This window comes from Daktulosphaira vitifoliae, unplaced genomic scaffold, assembly GCF_025091365.1.
Source record: "Daktulosphaira vitifoliae isolate Bord-2020 unplaced genomic scaffold, ASM2509136v1 Scaffold_1, whole genome shotgun sequence".
In the NCBI taxonomy this organism is placed as follows: Eukaryota; Metazoa; Arthropoda; class Insecta; order Hemiptera; family Phylloxeridae; genus Daktulosphaira; species Daktulosphaira vitifoliae.
This window is the reverse complement of record NW_026099572.1, coordinates 1,656,445-1,667,914: the sequence shown is the minus strand read 5'-3', so window position 1 is coordinate 1,667,914 and position 11,470 is coordinate 1,656,445. Positions and strand designations below refer to the sequence as shown.

The following is an 11,470-nucleotide window of genomic DNA, read 5'->3' as shown; positions in this document are numbered from 1 at the left end:
CGCCGTGGCTTGCCGTTTTTAATTTAACGCGCATCCGCACGCTATCGGCAGCACGCCACGTTACGTCACGCGAGGGCCAAAAAGGGACGCGGGGTCATCACATGCCTAAGTTTGTGAGACTTTGGCACTTAAATTTTATTTCGGCAGTGCTTTCTACGTTAAATTAGCATTTTAACCAACTCGGTGGCTACTTGGTATATTTCGGTGTGTGTGCAAGACAATATTAACGGGCCCATGGCATATTATATGAAAAATACCTTGACGTGTGTTGTGATTAAACAGGGCCCAGGGGTTCATTCTCGGTAATTGCGGCACTGGCAGGGTTAGTGCTAGAAATCATAGGACCTTTTTCTCAAACAAAAAAACCTTTTGCGTCTTTCGTTTTAGTCAACGCAAGCCGACTTTAGGTGTACAATTTGATTTTCGCAGAACTAAAGAAACCCCAATCGCTCAAAACATTCAGTTCTAAAATTACACAGTACCGATCACACACTGATCCAAATTCATTAAAATTGGTCAAAACTCGAGAGTTCGCATTAAAAATGTTATTCATGTTTGGACTACTTACATTTAGAAATCGACTTACAGATGAACATTAAGTCACCTACTTCGTGTTTCTTCGTCCGAAATAGAAGCCGATTTTTCCGCGTTGTCACTAGAAGCCATATATGCTCAAAACTAAACAAATATCTATTTATATTTAATTAAATTATTTTAATAACCCTTTTTGTATTATTACAAAAAAAAAAATTCTAATTAAAATATACATTTTGAATGACCTTTTTTTTTTGCTTTCTATGCTCTGGCCCGCTAGATTTTAATTTTTTAAAAATTGGCCCTCTAGTAACTTTGAGTTGCCCATCCCTGTTATAACTTATTGAAAAGTGTATGAATCAACACAAATTTTTTATGAAAAATAATATTTTTTAATAATCCTTTTTTCATTCGACATACTTTATTTTAATCAGGATATCAATAAGGAACTAGCAGATCATGTAGCTTTTGAAATTTTCCACCAATTTTTTAAAATTAAACACTATCTAAAGATTTGCTTTGAAGCGTTGTTTTTTTATAGTGATTTTTATCACTGTCAGATATCATAATAATTGATCCAACTATGCCACGTCATCACTGTGCCCCAACCCCCCTGTGCTGGATTTTTTTTATTAATTTTGCTGTCTGTTTTCACCGTGAAGACAAAAATTAAGTCCGAAATTTTTTTTTTTTTCTGTAATAAAGTACATTATATTAGCTTTAATTTAAGATATATATAAAAGTGTCAGACTTTCCGGAACCCTTTCAAAAGTAAATTTTTTGTGAAAAAGTTGTCACTTTAAATCCCTCCCCGTGGGCAGGTAAAGGGTCAAATTTATAAAAAAATATACCAAATGATAGGTGAAGACATCAAGCATCTATAAAAAAAATTATATTGATTTGTTCATTTTTGAAAAAGTTATGGCAGTTTTAAGTAAAAAAAATTGAAAAAATTTCAATTAGCGATTTTTATATTTTATTTTTATTGGAGGTTTCCCCCATTTACTGTAAACGAGGGAAATACACTGTACAAATTTTAAGTTTAAGAAAAAAGTGTAACATGTAAAAATTAACGTTAGAAAATCAGTAAAAGGTCGCTTTAATATCAAATAATTTAATGTTAGTTTTTGTTATTTTCAAATCACGTTTTTGTAATTGTTTTTTATATTATTATATATGTAATATATTACAATACAATATGATTATTATATATATTATAATTATTTAATTCATATTTTAGTTGTAAAATAAAAAAATTAATTAAATAGATTATCATGACATTATTTCAAAATATTTTATTACTCTAGTAGTTTGTAGGTTCCTTGAAGATATTTTTAATTTTTTAAATAATATGATTATATTAAATGATTTACAACTTAATAAATTAATTAGAAGTTCTTTATCCAAAAATTCATCCACGTCCTCTATTTTTAAATAAAAATTTTTGTTTCTAATAAAAGTTCATCTTCTATTCCTGGGAATATTTTCATTTGTTCTTTATGAGCTTATCAGCCATCTTTTTTGGTTTTTAATGGACATATTTCATTAAATATAGCAAATACAATACATTCTTCATTCTGATACCGTAAATGGTTTAAACACTTTTGCAAATACGCATCTGCAAATTTTCTATCATCAATTCTGTAATTATTTAAAGTACGTACCATATTAATGTCATTAAGTAGAGCATGACTAACATTAGTAACCGGTGTACCAATACATAACATAGTTTTTAATTATAAATGCACTTATTTGCACTATAACATTTTTTCGGTTTTTGATATTTTTAATTCACAACGCAAAAAATATATTTCGAGGCAGTAAATTCATTTTTTCATCAATCTTGTCTGGTGGCATGCTACAGGTTGACCAATTTTTACTCAACCAGATGTAGTTTCTCTAATTTTAATCATCTCAAGGATGGTCTTCAGCAATTCTTTGTTTGCAAAACATCATGACGTAATGGCGAGATTATTTTCTCAAACATATAATTTGTATTCTAAATTAATACGCTTGTTTTATTTATTTATTTCTATGTATTTTTTAAACGTTTAAAAATAGAAATATTTGGTCTAAACGATACATATTATTTTGTCTCGTTAAATGCAGCTTCAATAATCAACATGATATCTACATGCAAAATAAATAATATTAACATCTTGTACTTTGTCAAATAATGTCTATTTTTTTAAAAAATCATATACGGTCGATGATATTTCGCTACCCTTTCCTGATAGAATTTGTGGAACACCAAGAAGTTGTTCTTTATTTTGAATTGAGACAATTACTGGAAGATAATCAACTTTTTCTTGGCCACTCAAGTCGTGAAGTAGTTTGGTGTTTCAATGTACAATGTCGAAATCAATATTTTAGCTAAAAACATTTGAACATACTTTTTCTGTTATTTAAAATAAATGAGAGATAAACAGGCAATATAGTAAAATAAAACTGATAAAAAGAATCGCAGCACAATGTGGATGTGTTATAGTTGGGACAAATAAAGATAATATCTGACAATGATTTTAATCACTATCATAAGAAATGCTTCGATGCAAATCTGTAGATAATGTTTAATTTAAATAAATTGATGGATTATTCCAAAAGCAAAATGAACTCCTATTTCCTTATTTATATCACATTTACAAGTTTTGCAATTTATAAATATAATATAAGAATAAATAATTAATACATTTGTTCGAATTCGACGGCCATTTGCACATATAAAATAAGTCATCGGGACAAATTATTTTTTAAATTGTAGTACGTATCATAAGCTTTAATTTAACATTTATTTAAAAAACACAGTATTTCCGGAACATTTTCAAAGATAAGTTAAAAAAGTTGCTATTTTGAATCCTCCCAGTGGGCGGTAAATAGTCAAATTTAAAAAATATATATATCAAATAAAAGAATTGTTCAGTTTCGGTTATATGAGAGGGAAAATAAGCGAATGCTCTTGGTCCAATTCTTTTTTAAATATTGTAGTAAAAAAGTTTTTAGCCTAATTTAGATACTGTTATTATCATAAAAATGCACATAACATAAAATATAAAAAAAATCTAACACAATGGAGACGTGTCATAGTTAGGACAAGTATAGATGATATCTAAAAGTGATTAAAATTACTATCATATTAAACGATTCTATGCAAATCTGTACTTAGTGTATAATTTTAAGACATTGGTGGATTATTTTAAAAGCAACATTAACTCCTATTTCTTTAACTATATCCTGACTAGTAGTCCACTCAATTATAAGAATAATATATTAAAAAATATTTAGTAATTTATAGTTTTTATTAATGTAATAAATCTTAATATGAAATTGATATTCAATGATTTAATATTGAAAATTTTACAGAGAAATTATAAAGTAGTTGTACATTTTGTTACTTTTATGGAAAACGTCAGTAAAAATTGAAGTGCTTGTTGCAAAACTATTTGGTCTAAACAAATAATTTTTTGGGCAATTTCCTTCATTTACAGGGAACAATGAAATTTTCAATATTTAAGGCTATATGATAGGTAAAGACATCAAGCATCTATAAAAAAAAAAATTATATTGATTTGTTCTTTTTTGAAAAAGTTATGGCAGTTTTAAGTAAAAAAAATTGAAAAAATTTCGAAAATTACCAATTTTTAAATTTTAATTTTTTTGGAGGTTTCCCCCATTTACGAGAAACGAGGGAAATTTTTTCAATTTTTGAGGGTAATGTCTTCGACTATGTGATTTTTTGACATATTATTAAAAGAAATCGGTCCCGTGAGTGTTGAGAAAATGTGGCAACGGACATACAAAAAACTCATTAAATTTAATACATTTTCAGTTTCGCATCAAGTTAAAAGCAATCCAGCATAGTGAAGACGAGTTGGAACAAGCAAGGTGACACCTAACAATGATTAACATCTCAGTCATAAAATAGCTTTGATAGGAAACTCTTTAAGAATGACGATTTATACAAGTTTTATTGTTTTTATTTGATATAGTTTGCGGAATTCTAGACATTCTAGAACATTTTCAAAATTCATTAAAAATGCAGTATTTTTTATAAAAATTTATATATTTTTTGTTTTGCCAGCCAATTTTTCCTGATAGAATTTTTTTGTCCGCTGTTTAAAATATTATAGTTTACTTTATAAGCTTTAGTTTAGTAAAGTTAGGATTTTTATGAATAGCATATTAAAGAAATCTTACTATTTTTAATATTGTGTTACAATTTCATGTAAATTTTACTTTTTAATAAAAATGTATTGTTACTTTAAAACGCAGAAAAATTTATGATTTTTCTAATTTTTAATTACTGACTAATTTTAAAATACTTTTCTAAATTAATTTTTTCTTTTTTTATTGGGAGGTTATTCAATGTAAAATCTGGTACTTTTGATGTATAGATTATCAAAATCGGTCCAGTATTTGGTATCATTTATATAGTCAGACACGAAATATCACAAAACATATCATTGTAAAACCTTCTCAGTTTCAAAGTAAAAGTTCAATTTAAATGTGTAATTATTTTTAAAATATCGAGAAAACCTATATGTGTGCATTCAGTTTAAATCTTAGAAATGCTTGAATCTTTATTCACGACCATAATTTTTGCTTAGAAATAATCAAAAAATTAACAAAATAAACAAGGTGTTACTTTATAGCTTGAGAATAGTATTTAGAGTGCCTTAATATTCCTAAATTTGCATCATTGGATTAGTAATAGATGATCTCTAAATAATATCCTATGATTTTTCATTTATCTTTTCGCCCCCTCTTAAAAGTCATTTATATCCACCACTGGCTCCCAATAAAAATTTTTTGGCTACGTGCCTAACTTTTTTAAAATAATTGAAAAATATGATATTTTTAAGCCTAAAAATAAAGAAGTAAATAATCCCAGTTAAAGTAGCAAAGCGAATTTACCGACAATTTATTGTCCAAAAAATATTTACAACATAATTTTCTCTCTTCAAATAAATAAATGTTAACCTTAATTATATCAAATAACATCATTATAATTAATGTTATCCAAAAACATGGATAACATTAAACTTAGTTTAAATATTTATCGAAGTTCTATTAATAATAATTATTATAGAAGTTAATTAATCATCAACGTACGCTGTTTACTGAGAAGAATAGTCACAAAGCTGATAAAATTATACATGAGTGAACGCCGGTGCTTCTGAATTAACAAAAGAATAATAATATTTATTCTTTAGTCTAGTAAAATTTATTGCTCTCAAGATAAAATTTGAATATAATGAATGCGCCTAAATTCTTAAGTATGTTTTATAATAGTGTAAAAGAACTAAATATAATAATATAGTTGTTATGATTTAGAAAGTGTACGCGTGCCAAGTGCACTTATAGATATCAAATTCAGAACAGTAAAAAAATAAATAATTTATAATAGAGATAAACGCTAGGTCATTGAAATTAGTATTTTTTTTTTTTTTTTTATAAGTCAATTGCTTTGCTAACTGTTGTTTTTCTAGGTGATTACGTTTAATCAGTGTTAAGTGTTATTTTAATAAAAAATATATATCAACAGGTATAAATGCCAAACTGATTACAGTAAATAAAAAAAAATCTTTCAGATCCATTTTTATTTTAAATTTCTTTCTTTATTTATTATAAATATAAGTTACCCATAAAAAACAAAACTATTCTGATATTCACATGGTTGCGCCCTATTGATTTTTTTAGGGAATACATTACTTAAACAAGCCACCTAAATCTTATGTTCTTATATCTTAAAAAACCAAAGACACTCGTCATATTATCTTTCACCGAGTAAAATAAAAAAAATAATTTGGTTTTTTTAAACAAATATTAATTATACGTCAAAGCTTATAACAATGAAACATATTTTTGTGTTTTTAATTAAGTTTATGTGATTATTACAAGCCACAGCTTTTATTATTGGGCATGAGCATTTTGACGGAGAGAATTTTATCCTCTATATCCCATATAAAAAAATAAATGTATGAAAATGATGTATTTTGGAACAAGTAGTAAGAAAATTTCTTTTGTATATCGTTCCGAGATGAAACTAAATCCTAGTTCGTTTTTGGTAAATCCGTAATCCTAATTAAATTTATTTAATCCAGATAACGGATTATTATTTAAATCCGTCAAAACTATTTGCAATATGAAATAAATTTAATACCAATGAGTTAATTATAGATGTTGAGTAATTAATATTTATTTTGCATAATAAAATGATTATTTTATGAATTAATAGATTTAAACCGTGATTCGGATTGACGGATTCAAAAAATTCGTAAAGAAAAAAGTAAACAAGAATTAAATTTATAAAATTGACTCTCTATGTTTAATATAACTCTACTAATATGCATTTATTTAATTAAATGTTGTAATGATGGTTTATACTATTTTTTATTCAACCGTTTCGACAAATCCAGCGGTTCGTCATCAGATTCAACAAATTTTATAGGATCTCGTGATGAACATCGGTTTTGATTTGCATCTTGAACTGAAAACATAAAAAATTAATTAATAACCATTATTATCTAATATTTATTATTTATTTATAAGAATATGTTAGAAAACAGCCGATAATTAAAATTGACATGTTTTTATTAAATCGATGTTAAACAGTCTTTTATGAATATAATGTTAAAATTTAACTTTTAGCTATTATAAGTCAATAAATGTACTTGTTTTAATTTGTTGGTTATGACTTTTAGCATGTTTCCTCAAAGAGCTCGGATCTGTGTATCTTTTCATGCAGTTGTCTACTCGACAAGCATAGGGTTTTTCAATGAAGTGTGTTCGGGTGTGCTTGAAACGGTCACTGGAATTTGAGTACGCCTTGTTGCATCCATTTACCGAACAAACATACGGTTTTTCTCCTATGAATACTTATCATCATTACTTTATACAATTACAGTAATATTTCATAGGGGATTAAACGTAAGAAATATATTTATTATTCATTTAAAATTTTATAATAACCGCATAATTATTTTTACTGTAGGAAGATTAACCCCTGGACACGTCATCGGTTGTACATAGATTTGTGAGTATATTTACAAATTTGGCACTAGTTCTATTAAAATTTATCTACCTGTATGAGTCCGAGCATGTATCTTAAGGTTTTCTGTTCTAGTAAAACTTTTACCACAAGTATAACATTGATATGGCTTGTCGTTTGTATGCGTGCGTATATGTATCAACATTTTATATCTAAAATAATAATTTTAAATTGACGAGTATTCTCTTAAGAGAAATTTGAAAAAATATGAAACTACTAACTTAGCGTTGAAAGCTCTACCACCTCTATTACAATTTTTCCATTTGCAATAAAACAACCCTAGTGGTCCTGGAATCATATGATTCAGTACATGCTTTGCTAATTCTAATTTGTTCAAATATGAATTACAACCTTCCCATCTACAGTAATACAATAGTAGTAATAGTAATAATAATATTAATTACAATAATAATTATAATGTTCAAATTTAACCTGGCTTATAATTAATATTTTAAGAAGCATCCTTTAGATATATTCCTAGTATTACATAGATGCCATGTAAAATATGTATTTCATGTAAGACTTGATGTTGAAGATAAAATATTATCCTAAATACTAAATAAAACTTTTGGTTCAATATTTTCATCATAAATTAACTACTACTAAACAACTGGAGATAGTTGCATTTGTATTCGATTTTAATTGAATTTATATATTAATTGTAAATTTACCAAATTAAAAAAAATTTAATTTTAGAAAGTGTACAAAACATTAATTTAAAAGTTCTGTTTTTTAATCCTAAATACTAAATAAAAAATAAAATCATATTTATTGATTATTATTTATGTATATAAGTATTAGGTAATAATATACAGAGTGTTACAAACAATGAGAAAAATAGAAACCCATTTCCTGACTTACTGAACACCCTGTATATTGAATATTAATTATTTGTATAAATTTACAAACCCCAGTGATGCGATCCGAATACCCCTTATTTAACCCTTCCCTAGTAACACCGAGACAGTCATCTACTGTCTTGTTCAGGACTCTTAAATAGGCATTGAATCGGCGGTATCTATTTATGACCATAGCTGGAACCCCATTACGGTTACTAATAGTCAACCCCAAGACATCCTCTTTGGGCTTGTGCACGTACCTAGTTGGATTCCCCATCAGCACATAATTGCCACAGATATATTCATATCTTGCGTAATAATATAGTTTTTAAAACTATTCGAATAGACTATCGAATAGTTTTAAAAATTATTCGAATGGTTTTAAAAAATATTAGATTAGTTCTATCTAAAATTTTTATTATGTACACTTAATTATAATAAGAAGATAATTAACGAATACTTAAAATAAATTATTATACAATTAATAATAGTAAAAATTAGTGATGGGCATTTTCAAATATTTTAAACTAACGAATAAATTTTCTAATTCTCTTTATGCAACCGAATTTTAGCATAAAATTTAGCATAGCATTTTTATTTTTAGCATTAACTATCGAATAGTTCAATAGTTACTATTCGATAATTCCCATCACTAATTTTAAGACTTCAAACATATAATTTATTTGAAAAAATACATATTATTATACATATGTATAATATAGGTTATTATTGATATTGAAAGTAATATTTTCAATAAAAACCCGAATGAATTCTGATTATTTATTAATAAATAAAAAATTATCACGTTTATTCAAAAAGATTCATTTGTAAGGGTAAATAGGAATGGATTTACAAACGATGGGGCACTAGAAAATAAAATAATGGTTAGCTTATACTTAAAAATAAATTACGCATTATTCGGGAAAGGTAAGGCAACGAATAATTATCTTATGCAGACAGTCCCAAAGAACAATAAATCAATAATTGATAATACAATTTCATTATTCTTCTTCTTCTTAAGACGAGAAAAAAGAAAAAGAAGATAATCAATTTTTATTGTTATCAATTAAAAATAAAAATTGTCTAAATAAATTTATGAAAATGAAAACAGACATATTTAACAGACAATTCGAGAATAAATTCAAAAATATTAGAGTATAGAAAAAATTGTAATAAACAAAAAAATTAATAAATTTTTAAATAAATTAAACTTAATTAATTATTTACTTAGGTAAATATAGGTATCCCTCGAGTTTCTGACAAATCCATATAATTTTGTAATGGCGATTTGTCATTACCTCATAGAACACTCTGTATAGTATAATTAAATAAATAAATTTTACTTGCAAAAACAATGCGATTCTTGGTCGTTGTTAACTATCATACTGTTACATTTGATGAACAAAAATCAAATATTTTCGAATAAAATTAATTTATACATGCAACATTCTCAACTTGCAAATTATTTAATATCTAATTGATGTAACTAAAACAAAATCTTATCATAAAAATTATTCATCTAGAGTTACGTTGCACTTAAACTGTTTAACATCCGTGTCACCGTATTAAATTTGTATCACTCTTTTTTAGCAGAATGCCCATCAGTGTGTTGCCATGTGGAATCAACATGGATCTCTTAGCTGGGGGTCTACTTCTTTATTATTATACCTTTCATCTTGATGGGGGATATATCGTAAATAAAATGAGCTTAAATAAATGATTATCAGAGCTGGCCTTAGGTAAATATAGGCCCCGAAGATTTCTTACAAGATTTCTAATCGCAAAAATAAATAAATTAAAGAAGGGTCAATAAATTTAACCCATTTAAAAAATATTTTTTTAAGTAAAATTTATTAATTTCTATTTTTTTAAAGAATCTAATATATAACTAACGGGCTAAACACCCTGCAATTCTCTAGTTGCGCTAATGGATCCTATTGCTTAAAGTAAAAAGGTACCTTTTAATAATATTTTTTTGGGAAAATTTTGTATTTCACCTTATTGATTTTATTTTTTTAATCAAGCTTTGTTATGAAAACAAAAAATATTAAAATTACCTTACGTTTTTCGAGTATTATCGCTTAAAAATATTCCTATTTTTTTTGTTTTATGTTAAAATATTTTGTATATTAATACTTTTACATAAAAGTTAACATTAAAAAATAAAATAATCATTTTTAAGGAACAATTTTTTAACAAATATATTTTAACATAATAAGTAGTAAATAAATAAGAATGCAACAATAAATCATATTTCAAATAATATCTCATTTATAGATAAATACAAATTTATTGACATTTCTTTATCTGATATACTAATACTATTCACGATCTAAAAAAAATATTCGACCAATCATGTCAAAATTAAAAAAATAATCAGAATTTTAATTATTCAATTTCCTCTATGTACATAGTGATTGACTATTTATGTCTCAAGAATTTTCTTTAAAAATATTAGTGTTATCATATATGTAATTATTTTATTTGTTATAAATCTTTGTTGAGCTACTTGACAAAAAAGTAAAGATATTTACCAGACTCCAGAAGGGAGTCAATGCAGTACAAGATCCATTGGTACAAATTTTGTAAAATATTTAACAGAGGAGAAGCCAAAAAAGATACAAAATTATCTGAATAGACTCTATAAGATGTTCATCTAATTTTTTCAAATGAACAAACATGAACCAAAAAAATATTGACTATTAAAAATGTATTTTAGATAATAAATATAGAGAGCTCTTTTTAATTTTTTTATTTTAAAAAGGTCTTAACTCCCATAAATAGATATATTCTATTGTTAATAAACAAAACCACCATTTTAATTTACTTCAAAACTATTTCAAAGTTTACAATGTCCCACTTTAAGCGATGGCTTATGGATGGCTGGCATGTAAGAACTGAAAGACTATATTCTGAAAATATAATTCATAAAGTGATGAGTAAAAATAAAACCTTTAGGAGAACAATATTTTTAATACAGGCTCAATTGTGTATTTTTGTTTGATGAGAGAGACAAAGTATTTGTATAGTGGATGTTTATAACAGCCAT

At 26.0% G+C, this 11,470-nt stretch overlaps 1 protein-coding gene across 3 annotated transcripts; it reads right to left on the bottom strand.

Moving 5' to 3' along the window:
- Window positions 1-6,831: 6,831 nt before the first annotated feature.
- LOC126893805 (zinc finger protein GLIS2 homolog) lies at window positions 6,832-10,289 on the bottom strand. Of its 3 annotated transcripts, XM_050664319.1 has the most exons (6): window positions 9,765-10,287; window positions 8,015-8,137; window positions 7,804-7,941; window positions 7,616-7,734; window positions 7,206-7,400; window positions 6,832-7,021 (listed from the first exon to the last, which is right to left on the bottom strand). In XM_050664319.1, the coding sequence occupies exons 3-6, from the start codon at window positions 7,878-7,880 to the stop codon at window positions 6,918-6,920; spliced, it is 495 nt and encodes a 164-aa protein (XP_050520276.1). In that variant the 5' UTR covers window positions 7,881-7,941; window positions 8,015-8,137; window positions 9,765-10,287; the 3' UTR covers window positions 6,832-6,917. The 3 variants fall into 3 exon arrangements, with proteins under 3 accessions (XP_050520276.1, XP_050520274.1, XP_050520275.1); XM_050664317.1 differs by lacking the exon at window positions 8,015-8,137 and having other exon boundaries at window positions 9,765-10,289; XM_050664318.1 differs by lacking the exon at window positions 8,015-8,137 and having other exon boundaries at window positions 9,769-10,287.
- Window positions 10,290-11,470: the final 1,181 nt, after the last annotated feature.